The sequence below is a fragment of the Megascapheus bottae genome, chromosome 21 (genome assembly GCF_031878675.1).
Source record: "Megascapheus bottae isolate mThoBot1 chromosome 21, mThoBot2.hap1, whole genome shotgun sequence".
Taxonomy (NCBI): Eukaryota; Metazoa; Chordata; class Mammalia; order Rodentia; family Geomyidae; genus Megascapheus; species Megascapheus bottae.
Window position 1 is genome coordinate 2480291 of NC_143529.1, and position 15625 is coordinate 2495915.

At 35.6% G+C, this 15625-nt stretch overlaps 1 protein-coding gene and 1 pseudogene across 4 annotated transcripts in view; one reads left to right on the plus strand and one right to left on the minus strand.

Moving 5' to 3' along the window:
- The window catches only part of Ankar (ankyrin and armadillo repeat containing), a 50689-nt gene extending 35726 nt beyond the window's left edge, over positions 1-14963 (plus strand). For all 4 annotated transcript variants that reach the window (XM_090354461.1, XM_090354464.1, XM_090354463.1 and 1 more), the window contains 6 exons: positions 781-939; positions 2491-2608; positions 8275-8384; positions 11334-11530; positions 13523-13569; positions 14691-14963. In XM_090354461.1, coding sequence (XP_090210587.1) covers positions 781-939; positions 2491-2608; positions 8275-8384; positions 11334-11530; positions 13523-13569; positions 14691-14941 — 882 coding nt within the window. In that variant the 3' untranslated portion in view covers positions 14942-14963. The remainder of the gene's footprint in view (positions 1-780; positions 940-2490; positions 2609-8274; positions 8385-11333; positions 11531-13522; positions 13570-14690) is intronic.
- Positions 5446-6175, minus strand: LOC150048542 (RNA-binding protein 7 pseudogene; annotated as a pseudogene).
- Positions 14964-15625: the final 662 nt, after the last annotated feature.

Here is a 15625-nt window from a genome sequence, read left to right on the forward strand (position 1 = left end):
CTACAATGCAGAAAATGCAATGTATGATATACTATAAAATAAGTGTTTTGTACTGTTTGTTTTGAGATGAAGTCTTTCTATGTAGCCCAGAATGGGCTGAAACTTTTGATCCTCATAGCCAGCATCCTGAGTGGTAGAATTATAGCATAAGCATGTACCACCACACACAGCAACCATGCAAGATTTGATTCATCAATTGTACTTTGAAATCTTGAAATGACACTAAATATGTTGAAATAAAAAAATTGAAGATAAGTAAAAGCATTGCTTCTTCTTACTACTTAGGTATTCATTTTCATGGTAAGTATTCTAACATTTTCTTTTTTTTCTAACGTTTTCTTTGCACATTTCAAAAATGTTTCCTTTTTTTCCTTTTTTGTCATGTTTGCAGCTCTTTATTTTTGTATGTTCAATAACATTTGTTTGTAAATAAAATAATAGTTTCCCTGATAATGCCATATTTATTCCTGGTGTTACGGATATATTTATTTTTATTTTTTATTTTTTTGCCAGTCCTGGGCTTGAGCTCAGGCTCTGAGCACTGTCCTTGGACTTTCTCAAGGCTAGAGTTCTACCACTTGAGCCTCACCACCACTTCCAGCTTTTATATGCATGTGATACTGAGGAATCGAACCCAGGTATTCATGCATTCAAGGCAAGCACTCTACCACTAGGCCAAACTCCTGGTCCTGGGATATAATATATTTAACAGGCAAGAATTAAAAAACCTATTGTGTCATGATAAATTAAACCTTGTTAAAGATATTTCTCCTATTTTAGGAAATTTGCTTAAGAGCAGGATATGCATTGACCCTTTTTGCATTCAATAATCGCTTTCAACAATACCTAATATTGGAAAGTGGAATGATGACTATATCTATTTTTGAACCTTTTCTTCAATCAAAAATTGAAACTGAGAAGGCAATGGCAGCATTTCAGGTAAAATATTAAGTGCTATTATTTCAAGACATAAACATGTCTTTTCAGTGAAAATTTTAAAATTGAGAGGTCTAGAAAAATGTCTGTTTACAAAATTTAGTATTTTGTACATCAACTCTTTTACTTCATTAAAAAAATCTGAGGAATTTTTTTTTGTCAGTTGTGGGGCTTGAACTCTGGACCTAGGTGCTATTCCTGAGCTCTTTGGCTCAAGGCTAGCACACTACCACTTGAGCCACAGGCCACTTGCAGTTTTCTGGTGGTTAATTGAGTCTCATAGACTTCCATGCCTGGGCTGACTTTGAACCATGATCCTCAGATTGCAGCCTCCTGAGTAGCTAGGATTATAGGTATGAGCCACAGGCACCCAGTAAGGATTTCTGGTTTACCGGAATTGTATCAGTTCCAAAGCACTATTAATTTTGAAACTCATTTGATGCTTATAATTAACTGGGGATATTGATAGGCAAGTAGTTTTATAAAATGACCCCATATTATAAGGATCTAAGTAGAGAGATAAACTATATTAGTGTCTAAGTTAGGGTTTCATTCCTTCCCTTCCTTTCTTCCTCACTTCCTTCCTCCCTCCCTCCCTCCCTCCCTTCCTTCTTTCCTTTCTTCCTTCCTTTCTCTGGCAGTAGTTGAGTTTGAACTCCAGGCCATGTGTCTGGTGTGGCTTGAGTCACACCTCCAGTTCCATTTTTGGCTGGTTATTTTGGAGATGGATTCTCACAGACTTTTCTGCCTCAGTTGATTTAAATCATAATCTTCTGAGTAACTCAGCCTCCTGAGTAGCTATTATTACAGGTATGAGCCACCAACACTCACTCACACCTCACACACACACACACACACACACACACACACACACACACACACACACACAGTTCATCTTTGTCTTTTAACTCTTCAATCTTAAAAGCTCTAGAAATATTTTATAGGAAATGATACATCAAAATGACAAAAAGTAAATCTATATACAACACATAGGGCACAAAAATTAAAACAGTGACAGCAGAGGATAAACCACAGGAAAAAGATGAAAGAAAAAAGAAGCAATAACCTCACATAGTATATGATTTGGGGAAGGGAAGAGGAATAATAACATTGTGAAATGAAGGACAAAGGGTGAACCATTGCAGCAGCAATGCTCAGAAGATACTATGCTGCAAATTAACTTTACAACTTAGGGGGAAGGGAAAGTGGGAGTAAATGAGGGAGTGGGTAGCACTATTTGACAAAAAAGTACTCATTACGCTAGTTGTGTAACTATAACCCCATCTATACATCACCTTTACCATAAAATGAAATTAAGTTAAAAAATGACTACAAAAGGTGCCAATATTTTAGAAGAAGATATATGGTCTGTTATGGTCACTGGTATGAGCAGTTGGGGACAAGTATTCTAACTTGTTGCCAACACTCAGTTCTCTTCTATCAGTTTTCATCAAATACTCACTGTATCTTCATAAGGAATGCTGTATTGATCATAAAAACGAAGAATCTGGAAAGACAATGTTCAATGATTATATGTTTTATTTTTATTTTTAGATTGTTGTATTAGCTAAGGTAATTATAGATGTGGATCATATTGCTTTGTGTGCAAGAGGTGTGAATATTTTAGTTAACAGTCTATATTCATATCGTACTTCTACTATTATCCTGGCAGGTAAGAAATTATATTTTCATTGAATTATTTTCAATATTTTGGTTTGTAATCTGAATAATAATAAAATAATAGGTCTAGTACCTTGTTATACATCTTGATGGTTGAATTCAAGTTAATCTACATAAAACTTCAGAGTAAGTCTGCAGGGAATAGTAGGTCTCTACTCAGCACCCTGAATTTAGGCACAATGATAGTGAACAGTCTTTTTACTTTTATAGTTACTTTTTCAATCACTTATTTTTCTAGAAAATAAAATGAGAATTAAACTGTAAACTACCATGAAAAAATAATAGTGACAAATTACAGTGACATATCTATGTCTGATTTCCTTTGTTGGTGTATATTTTACTAAGAATTCTTGGGTGGGGGGGGGTCCTGGCTCAAGTGGTAGAATGTTTGCTTGGCAAGCACAAAGTCCTGAGTTCAAACCTCAGAAAAAAATTTTCATATTGCTATATTACACAGCAGAAAAATGGTCTAAGAGTGCTAATATGTTACTACATCTACTTTACGCCAAACTTTTCTGCTCATACAAATTACTGATTAATAATCAATAACTGATCATTTAACTGATTTATCACTCAAAGCAATACAAAGCAATAATGGCACTCAGTACTACCACTACTATATTTGTTTCTGATTAGTATGATAAAGAATTTTTGAATTTTAACTGAATTGGAACACTGCAGGAAGTAAAGGAAATTACTTATTGCACTATAGAATTATATTTCATGGAGTAAATTTGCATGGAAAAGAGGAAAAGTCAAGCAAAAGAAAACTTTTTCTGAAGCAAGCTAGTTGAGAAAGACATGGTTAAAAGAAATAATTAAACATTTCATCAAAATAATATTGCTGATTCAAAGACATGGTAATTTTCTAACTCTGAAAAAGCAATTGCATATTTAAATTTATCTACACAAACTCTTTTCTATAAGAAATTATATATTAAATCCAGGCATGTAAGGGCATGTGCTAATGGCTCATGTACTAACTACTCAGGAGGTTGAGATCTGAGGAATGGGGTTTAAAGCCAAACCGGGTGAAAATTCCCTGTGAGATTCTTATCTACAATTAATCATTCAAAAACTGGAAGTGACAGGGCACTATTGGCTCACACCTGTAATCCTAACTACTTAGGAGACTGATATCTGAGAATCGAGGTTCAAAGCCAGCACAGGTACCAAAGTCTGTGAAATTCTTTTCTCCAATTAACCAGAAAACTGCAAGTGATGCTGTGGCTCAAGTAGAGCACTTGAGCTGAATTGCTCAGGGACAGCACTCAGGTCCAGAGTTCAAGCCCCATGACCTACAAATGACAACAACAACAAATGACAACAACCAAAATACCTCCTGGAAATAACACTGTGGCTCAAGTTGTAGAGTACAAGCCTTGGGCACAAAGAGGCTCAGGGACAGTGCCAAGGCCCTGAGTTCAAGCCCCATAACCAACAATAGAAGAAAAATCCAGGCATATGATAGGAATGTGTCTATAATCCCAGTATTATGAGGTTAAGGCAGGAAAATAAGAGTTTGGGGCCATCCTGGGCGACATCCTAAGGCCATGTCAAAGAGCAAAACAACTAAAAAAGAAATGCATTTTTTCCTTTTTGTTTTTAATATATTAAAAAGCAACATGGTACAAATACTGTGGTTAATAGTAAAATTTTTCAGAGTTTTTATAAATAGCTCGGCAAGGAAACAGAATCAATACAAAAAGTTTTTGTTAATGAGATTTAAAATTTTCTAAATTAGAAAATGTTAACTTTCTTTCCAGTCAATGTTCACACACAAAAAAAGCAACCTGTACAAGCTCCACGATAAACTGTATCCCTGTGCCCTTATACCCATGTGCTGGGTACTTTGAAAAGTTAAAAATTTCTGAAGTCTGACTGATAGAGGCAATAGCACATGAAGGCTTCCAGGAATTTTTCTCAAAAAGAGCATTTTTAGTAAAACATTTTACTATTTTATCTGACTATGCACTGATATTTTTGCTCTTCAGAAAGAGAACTTACATTAATACTGTAATTTTTAATGCAAAAATATACAAGTAGAGATATTTAGCTTCCTGAGTAGCCCATCTTACACAAAACATGACTTAATCTTTAAAAATCCTAAAATTTGCTGGGCACTGGTAGTTCTAGCCCATCATCCTAGCTACTCAGGAGGCTGATATCTGAGAATCATGGTTTGAAGCCAGCCCAGGCAGGAAAGTCTGAGAATTTTATCTCCAATAAACTACCAAATAAGCCATAAGTGAAGTTGTGGCTCAAGTGGTAGAACACTAGCCTTGAGCAAAAGCCACTCAGGAATAGTGTCTCGGCCCTGAGGTCAAGCCCAGGACCAGCAAAGAAAAACAAAAACAAAAGGAAACATTAAAATTTTAGAATAAAATAGTATGGGTATCTTCACATTTATGAGTCAAGCAGGGCTAAAACTCAAAAGAACATGTTAAAAATTTTTTTACTAAGGCTATATTTACCCTGAAACATAATATGCTTCCTCAAACAGTGTTAATAAAATGAATCCCTGAAAAGTTGTATTTCCTTATTAATACAGCCATTTCAGACTACCAACTGGAATGCTTTCTATTATATCCACAGAGATTAACAAGATAATTCTTACAATATAAAAAGATAACAAATAATTAAAACATTTGTATTCAACCAATTTACACAATTCATCCTTTCTAATTGTCTAAAATGATCAGGAACTGTAGAACTTTTTTTTTTTTTTTATAAAACCCTTTCCTCTTCCTAAAACCCTGAGGTGAAAGAATATTACTGTAATAAAACTGAAACCACAGTTCTTCTCATTTTTGTATGAAAACACAGATATGGGTTTTACAACTTTTTATATGTGCAACGTGTAAAGCTGCTCTGTACAGTTTTACAAAATGTCCAGACCAGCGTAGTCCCAAGGGTCTAAAATGACCCTGTAAGACAATCTCATTGCACAGTTCCTAGTGTCCAGATGAGTGCCATTTCCCATCCCTACTGTCTCTTCTGTTATGGTAGTCGTGGTTCCAGCCATCGGGACTCCTGTCTTCGTAGAGGAAATCCTCTCTGACTCCTCTGTAATGGTAGTCGGGCCCATGACTAGGGTATCGCTGTTGGCTATAATGTCTATCTGCTAGGTAGGGATGGGAACTCCGTCTGACTTTGCGCTGTAATGAGTGTGCATCATGGCGCCACTGGGAGCTTGAAGATGGGTGAAAGTTCTAACCATGTGACTGAACTGATGAAAATCCAGACTGATCCACGGGCACAGAACCAAATTTCCCACCATATGACATCTGTCTCAAAACACTGTTCATCACTGCTTGTCTTTGATAATTTTCTGGAGATGAAAATGATCTCTGAACTATCTGTGATGATGGAGTCCTATTATCCACAGTCCTTTTGTATCTGGTAGGAGGTGTGGAAGTAGGGCTTGAGTTTATAACTTGATGCTGGGGATAGGATGAACTGACATCCTGAGAGGCATGACTACTTCCTGGTGGAACAGCTCGAGGAGGAGCTCCTCCAGGACCTTCATCTCCAGGTTCCCCACAAACAGAGTGCGATCCGCCTCCACCCCCATCGCGATGACGCCCCCCACCCCTTGCTTTCCGCTCTCTGGCGGCAGCCCAGGCTCACACTAGAAATGCAATTTTATACTTCCTTTCAAATACTCTCAATCTGGAGCGATTTCAATCTAAAACGTACTGGATCTTCTCTGAACTGAGAATCATATGCATCCAGAGTCATATGCACATTTGAGATCCTCAGGCCAAGCCTCAGGAGTAGTGTAAGTAGTGTTGAATTTGCCATGGAAGCAAGCCTTCCAAGATATGAAAAAGCACACATCTCTGTTCCTATTGCCAAGTGGTCTTCTTATGTGTACCACTTCTTTACTTTGCATTAAAAGTTTTTAATACTATTCTTTTGTAATCATAATCCAAGTTCTTCTTAGTTTTAGGTTCTACCCCCTCTATCCCCCATTTCTTACTTTTTTCATCTTTTAAAGTCATCCTTTTTACATTTATTGAGAGGTTGCCTTTAGACAACTTGTCCTTTAGAACAGCACTTTTTATTTTGAGACAATACATGCAAATAATTCTGTGGTTTAAACTAGATGCTGGGGAGAAAAATATAAGAACCAAAACAGTTCATCTCTAAACAAAGTATTCACAAACAGAAATAACATTAATATCTTAAAATATAAGTGAAAGAAACAAAATTAAGTTAGTACTTATAAAATAATTTGTTTTAACCACTAGCACAACAATGTTCATTGCAGCACTATTCACCATAGCAAAGATATGGAACCAACCTAGATGTCCCTCAGTTGATGAGTGGATCAACAAGTTGTGGTATTTGTACACAATGGAATTCTATGCTGCTGTCAGAAAGAATGACATCGCCCCATTTGTTAGGAAATGGAAAGACTTAGAAAAAATCATATTAAGTGAAGTAAGCCAGACTCAAAGGAACTTAGGCTCAATGGTTTCCCTCATTCGTCATAATCAGTAGAAACCTTGGGCTCTACTAGCAGAGATTTGCAATAGAGCAAAATCTTGATACATAAGGACATATAATGTGAAGCTAATTAAAAGGACCTCCAGGATAGTGAAACAAAAGCCATATAATGAATGATTGTTGTCCTTAATGTACTATGTTGTCTCTCATCTCCTTTGCTGTCCCTTGTTATCTCATATTGGTATAGTATCTCACGTTGTTATCTAATATATTGAATTTATTTGTATTTGGATATTTGAAATTTGATAGGGAAGGGGGAAAAACCAAGATGGGTGGGGGGTGTGGGGGGGGAGGGAAATGGGTACCAAGACATGTGAAAGGGTATCAATGTATGTGAATTAACGCACCTTCTATCTGGCAAATATCATGTAACCCTTTTACTAATTACAATAAAAATAAAAAAAATAATAATTTGTTTTAATTACAATGTCACATCGTTTTTTTCCTATGGTAAAAAGTTCAGTTATTCTAAACTTCAATAAGTGAAATGTTGCTTGATTTTAAAATATCATTAAGCTCACAAAGCCATTTTAACTTCAGAAAGGACATATTATATTTTCTTAATTGTAACTAAAGTTATGTTCACTCTCATTTTACAAACTCTAAAAATCTTAAAACAAGTTATATTTTGAAGCCATGGGAACAAGTATATTCTCTGATTTTTAAAAAAGGAAGTCAAACTGTCATATAAACTTGCTTAACTTTTACCATATACAATGGAAAAGCCAACCACAGCTTTAGGGAATGTTTACTCTACACTAATACATGCTCTTTCTCATTGGGGCTTCATTTAACAGAGAGTCTTGTAACTCAGATCTTTTAATAATGCTACATACAAATGAACAAAATCACAGAGTATTAGTTTCTTATTTATTTATTTATTTATTTATTTATTTATTTATTTATTGCCAGTCCTGGAGCTTGAACTCAGGGCCTGGCCACTGTCCTTGGGCTTTCCTCAAGGGTAGCTCTCTACCACTTGAGCCACAGCACTACTTCTGGCTTTTTCTATGTGTGTGGTACTGAGGAATTGAACCTGGGTCTTTGTGCATGCCAGCACAAAGCACTTTATCACTAGGCCAAACTCCTGGCCCCTCAGTTTCTTATTTGAATGATATGAACTCTTTCCCTTGTTTTTATTTATAGGTAACTTAATAGCCAGCCTGGTTCATTCTAGAGCTGGCATTCCAGAAGCATTTACCTCAATGGGGGCAGTTGAACGGCTCTGCTACCACTTATACTCAGGAAGAGAAGAGGTAAACCCAAAACTATAAAATTCAGTGTGTACCCTTGATAGTATAGTATAATTTCTCCTTCAGTTGATTATTATATAACAGCTCCTGATGCTAACTCAAAATTTAGATAATTTTTTATTGCATTTTACTATTGGAGTAATGTATAGAGAGGTTACAGTTACATCATTCATTGGGTAATGAGTACATTACTTCCCATGGTTTTTTTCCCACAAAATTTTAAATTTATTTCTAGATAAAATTTCTAGTATCAGTCACATATGCCATCCACAATTCTGATTCCCACAAAGGTACACACATGCGCTCGTTCTGAGACATTACTTGGATGTGAATTGTAAAAGTAGTACAAAGTAACTATAATTAAAGATTTAAAAAAATATTTGTCCAAATTAGTCACTGTATTAAAAAACTAAAGCTATGAACTAACAGCTTTCTTTTTTTCTTTTTTCATATATTTTTTATTGTAATTAATAGAAGGGTAACATTACATTCATCACATAGAGGGTACATTACTTCAAAAACATTGATACCCTTTCTCATATCTTGGTCCCCATTGCCCTCCCCCCACCCCCACCCCTCATCTTGTTTTCCCCCCTTTCCTATCCGATTTCAAATAACCACATACACAATATACAATATATCAGATAACAAGGTGAAATACTGTAACAATATGAGATAACCAAGGGATAGCAAAAGAGATGAGAGATAACATACTACATTAAGGACAACAATCACTCATTATATGGCTTTTGCTTCTATGTCCTGGAGGACAACAGTTTTCTTAATGCATGATCTAAGTCAGTACTCAAATACATCTGTCAATGATACAGAACTTTCTAATTGAAGTATTAAGTATTTTACAAAAGCTAGTTATTTAGGTGGGCAGACTGGTAATCTGTAATTCCAGTTACTCTAGGAGTTGAGGTAGATGGATTGAAAAAAAGCATGACAGCAGTCTGGGCAACTCAGTGAGATTCTATATCAAAAAAACCCCAAATGGCTGGGATATATAAAACACATGCATAGCATGAGCCCTCCATGTTACCAGACTTGGAACATCAGAAAGAAACGCAGTGTCTTGGGATTTTCCTTTTCTACAGGCTCTGCGGACTACCACTATATCATGATTCATTTTCATCAGTATCAGCAAGCAAGGATGTGATATTTTATTAACATCCAAGCCATCATTTTCCTTAAGTTCCATGTCACAGAGTTCACTTTCCAGTACCACAAACAACAGCAATAACAACAAAAATAATTCTAGTTACTTTGTGCTTTATGACATTTGTATAATTTGCAATGAATGAATACCAAAGGGCAGGTTATTATTATTATTATTATTATTATTATTATTATTATTATGTTGCCAAGCAGAGTTGGAGGATATAGGGAATGTATGAAAGAGGCTATACTGACCACAGCAGTGGTCTTCTGAGTGTTCCTTTATTATTGTGGTTGTCATTATTATTATTATGATGATGATGATGATGATGATGATTGTTATTTAGGTCGTGGGACTTGCACTCTGGGCCTGGTGCTGTCCCTGAGCTCTTCAGCTCAAGGCTAGTACTCTTCCACTTTGAGCCACACCACCACTTTTGGTTTTCTGGTGGTTAATTGGAGATAAGAGTCTCATGGACATTTGTGCCTATGCTCCTTTAAACCACAATCCTCAGAACTCAGCCTCCTGAGTAGCCAGGATTATAGAAGTGGGCCACCCTCACTCAGCTCTTCCCTTATTCTTTTAAGGTCTAAAGCAGTATGTATTTAAGTGTAGGGTTTATCTGACTCATCTGAAGGGCCATAGATTGTTGGGCCCCATTTCCAGAATTCTTGATTCAATATATCAAAAGAGAGCCCTAATCTCTGTATTCTAAGTACCCAGCAGCGGAAATTATGGATCTAGAAACCATATACTGGGAACAATCACCAGTTGGAGGTGTAGAAGACAAGGATATGAAGAAACTGAGATTCCATTATCAACCCTTTGGTATCCTGGTAATCCTGGTTTATACTCATTTTATGAAAAAATTTAATCTGCCAATTATCAATGTCCTAGAGTACACCTTAATCATATCTAACAACCTAATTTCTGTAGTGTCAGGCAATGTGTTCTTCACATAAAGAAAGAAAACTTTTAAACTGGGCATGGTGGCTCACACTTGTAATCCTAGCTACTCAGGAGGCTGAGGATCTCACTTTAAAGCCAACCCAGACATACAAAGCTACAAAGTAGAGAGACTCTTATCTCCAATTAATCGCTAGAAAATGGAAAGTGGGGCTTGGCTCAAGGGTAGGGCCTTAGCCTTGAGCTAAAGAGCTCAGGTACAACACCAAGGCCCAGGGGCTGGTAGCCTTGAGCAGAAAAGCTCAGAGACAGCTCCCAGGCCAAAGTTCAAGCCCCATGAAATGCCCCACCACCCCTCTATTTTTTAGAGTGCTGTAGCATAATCCTTATGATTCTTTGTTCTTTATCTCTGGAAAACAGTACTTTGTATTATAGCTACTTTTTGAACTAGTTTCCTCTGACAATTATCTGAGCAACTTTGAGAAAGTTAAGTCTAGGCTATGACCCTAGAATAAGGGAGCTTACCCAGTCATAATAACTATCAGTGCTTTCTAAGTAATGCATAGCAATGATTGCAATTAACTACTAAGCATAGTAGTTCAGGACTGTAATACCAGCATTAGGAGTGCTAAGGCAGGGGGATTGCAAGTCCCTCACTCATATGTGCACACACACAAGGATTGTGAAAACTATTAGAAATCAATGACAATTGACACTCCTCCCTAAAAGTGGGCTGTTGTACTTCCATCTGTAAATTGTCACCTGTTTGCATACTAATCTGCTATGCATATCTACAGAGGCTTTCCATGAAGTTACCAATTAGAGCTTAGAGTTAGATAATTTAAGAAAGCCCATTAATTAAGGACTGTTTCTCCTTTATTTAGGTTCGTACAGCTTGTTCCTGTGCACTTGGCTACTTAACTTATAATGCAAATGCTTTCCGCATCCTGTTAAATGAATGTAGGAACAAACCTAATCAGTTCCTTCGTTTAATGAACAATATCAGCAGAGATGCAAAGATTAACCCAGCATTTTTAAAGGAATTTCAAATGCAAGAAACGGTGGGACTTCCTTCCCTAAGGTATGTGTCTTCATTTGAAATTGCAGTAAGGAAATTATTATTACAGATTTTATAAAAGTTTAAGGAAGGTCAATCATGGAGAAGTATCCTTGTTATGACTATATCCTCTGTTATGAAAGGATAAAACTTCACTTTAAATGTCCATTATTAAGGTCTATTTATTCTTATTTATGCATATATGCATTTATGTATGTAGGTACATATGTGAAGTACATACATGAAAATGACATGAAGTCATTTTCTAATGCCAACTATCTACTGTCTTTCTTTTATTATCAACCGAGTCTTTGCTTCAAGGTACACAGCAAACCATAATATTATGCGTTTCTTTACAGTTTTATTTTGTATTCCTCTAACAAGGAAAAAAGAGCTCAAGTTATTTGAAGCCATCAAGTCAGGACATAAAAGTTAATGGGTTTAATTCTTTCTGCTGTTTAAAAACATCTATAAAGCAGATGTAACCTGGACTATTTTATACTACACACACCCCAAAAAGACAAGACATGGGTGGGCTGCCATGCAATGGACTATATCTTCCAGCCACTTAAGGAGTACATTCATATGGGATGTCCTTCCTCCTCTTTCCCAAATCTTACACATGAACTCCTCCATCTTAGAGGGGTGATGGGCCAGCAGTGGAAATATCTCTTGTTCCTTGTGCGCTGGGCATGTTTGCTCTTCACTTAGACTTTGGGTGACATTTATCCACTTGCAACTTGTCTTCTAACTGTCTCAGTCAGTAAGCTCCATTATGCAAGCTTCCCTGGGACAGGTAGGAGTCCCATTTCCCTGTGATAGCATACAAATATCCTTTGTGGAAAGATAACTGGCCGGGAACTGAGTCTCTCAGGCTCAGGAGGCAGAACTATCCTAGTGATGGTAAATACTGAAGTCCATAGATGGTCTACTAGCCTTTTCTCCAGCTGCATTAAAATACAGGCAATGCCATGGTTTGATCTGAGGAAGACTTGCTTTCTCCAATCCTGAGTTGTTAAATTCTAGGAAAGTCTGACTTCCTTAAGATAACTGACCCTAGATTTCCCCCGATTGTTTTCTGAGATGGTTTGCTTTGCTTATATTTATCACTTTCATTAGGGTTTAAGTGTCGTTATCTGAATTGCTTTGCTTATATTTAACATCTTTATTAGGTTTAAGTGACCTCATTTGTTTTCTTTGCTTATGTATAACACTTTCGTTAGGATAAATGTCTTGCACCTTATGTGGTTTTGGCCTATATAAGCTTTGTACTAGCTGCATTCCGGACTGCTGGTCCTTGACATGAGTCCACCAGCAGGAAGTGATGCTGTGGCTCAAGTGGTGGCATACTAGCCTTGTGCTGAAGAGCTCAGAGACAATGCCCAGGTCCAGAGTTCAAGCCCTATGACCAATTAAAAAAAAAAAGAAGTGAGTCTACATTGGTAAAGACTACCAACTTGGCCTCTTAATGATGGCTTCTGTTTCTTGGGACTGAGTTTCCTAACAACAACATATATCAGTTTTAAGTGTAAAGATGAATGTGTTTTTAAAGTCTCTTTAATTCCAAGAAATTACCTAATCTTACATAAGCCATGAAATCTAAATTCCTACAATTGATGTTAATTAATTTTCATTGGCTCACAAATTAATTCAAGATAATGTTAAGTAGTATTTTACATAATCACTTGAAGCCCAAATAAAAACTTTGTAGTAATTAGAAAATATGATCATTTCGCAAATTTGTTTTCTTGAAGCAAGTGTGTCTTCTTGAAATCACTTTCAGCAGATTTAATGTCCCAACTACTTGGAGTGAGTAAATAAGTGACTGAGTATAAAATATCTATAGTTTGCATACCTATATGTATACTTTCACGTATGTCTGAAAAGAGCCATTAGACCCTAGATAGGTGCCTAATTAATAAGCAGGTCTGGAATAAGCAAGTCTTCATATGTTTTTTTCTGGGTATATTATGTCTTCAATAATTTTATTATTGATTAAAATGTTTCCTTTTTTAGTCTAGAGAAGAATGGAGGACCATCAATAATTCCTGTCTTTAAAAAAGGTAATTTTTAAAAAAAATTGAGGTATCTTCTAGTCCTCACATTTTATAATTCTGTGTTCCATCTCAAAATCTGAAATATGGAGGCAACCATAAAACAGATTCTCTGTATATTTCTCTTTGTAATTTCATGTGACCTAAAATACCTCCCCATTATAAGGCTCATTTCTTACTAAACATACTGTTATCTCTTGTTAGAGATGCCTCTTTAACAAGCCAAGCAAGAAGAAAGTTGTTAAACAACATGTAATTAGACCTTTAAAAATGATTTTGTAATTATATTCCATATGCAATTTATTTAGCTATACATTTTAGAGCATAGACCACATTCATACTTTATATAGTTTTGTATAGGGCATATTTCTGAATATGAGTAGAGGATTGTATTTCTCTTTATCTCTTTAGTGTGAGAGTGAGTTATACAAAAAGAAAATCAGTACTACTGTTTCTTCATTTAATACTGGTTTCTGAACAGTTTTGGTACAGCATTCTAAACAGTACACAGAACAATAATTTGTACCATTACTGGCATAGATTGAGTTTCTTATATTTTTGTCAGGCCTCCAATTTTAAGAGATTAATGATGCTTTTCCAGGCTTGTGATAGTATAAGAAAAAATTAAGGAAGTTTATATTAAAATTAACTTTACTCAATGTCATATTTGACAACAGGACAATATGATAATCATATAATATTATATAATGTATCAGTGGAAAACATATAACGTTTGTTTTAGGCATTTAAAGACAGGATATTGCTGGTGAAACAAAACAAGAGGAAGTCATATTTAAGTCATACTTCCATATTGTTTAAAAACTTATTGCTATACTTAGATGAAGAAAAAGCATAAAAATATTTTAAAACTTCCCTTTGGTGTTAAAATGCCATTTATTTATTTTAACAAAATCACTTATAAAGTAGCTGCCACTTTTCTTTCATCAGTGTCAACGTAATAAAAAATGGTAAACAATTACTAGTCCCCACACATTGTTGACATTTAACATTTATAAGTTACTAATCTGACTTTAAAAGTATGTTTTACTTATGTTTACAAAATAGGAATAAGACTGTATCTATAATCTTAAGGCCTAAAAGATGTTTAACTAGTGCCCTCTAAATTTTAGGAAAAGAGCATCGAAGAAAAGCAAAACCTAAAATACAACCAAAAGATTCTTTGACTTTAATACTTCCGGTAACTAACTTCATGGGACGCTTCAGAGCAACAAAAAAGACCAATGTCTCCCATAGTATGTTTTCTTTTTCATCTGGAATGTCATCAGATATCATAAATGTATCAAGGCCAAGAATAGTACTTTTAAGCAAACTTAAGCAAAATGAACAAGGACCTAATCCAGAGCTTACTGAAGGCCAATAAAAAAAAGCATTTCATTATGAAAGGAGACCTGAGCAATATTTTATGTATTTTTAATTTAAATCTTTAATACATATAACTGGGTAAACATTTTTGAATGCAAGCTTTTGATATTGATATTAAATAGATTTTCCTTAGCATGTTTTCTGGAATTTAATATCATTATTGTTTCAAACAATAAGTATAGTTTCTGTAGTAGAATGCCTGTACTTGATTTCATTAAGATTTATCAACTGAAGCCAGATACCAGCGGCTCACACCTATAATTTTAGTTACTTGGAAGGAGGATTGTGTTTTTAACTGACAATGGAGAAAAGTTTAAAAAACTCCATCTTAACAGAAAGATAAGAATGGCGGCGCATACTCAGCTACCATGAGATATATAAATAGAAGTGTAGTAGGCCACACTCACCTGGGAAAAGAGAGAGACTCTATCTAAAATAGAACCAGAACAACAAGTAAATAAAAATCCTTGTTAATCAAAAAAATAAAATAAAATTTGACATAATTGCCTGACTGACACACAAGTATGGGGGCAGGGAAATGTAGCCAGGCACCAGTGGATCAGGTCTATAATCCTAGCTATTCAAGAGGCTGAGATCTAAGGATCATAATTTGAAGCCAGGCATAAAAGTCTATGAAACTACTCAGAAAAAGGCAGAAGTGGCAATGTGGCTCAAGTGGTTA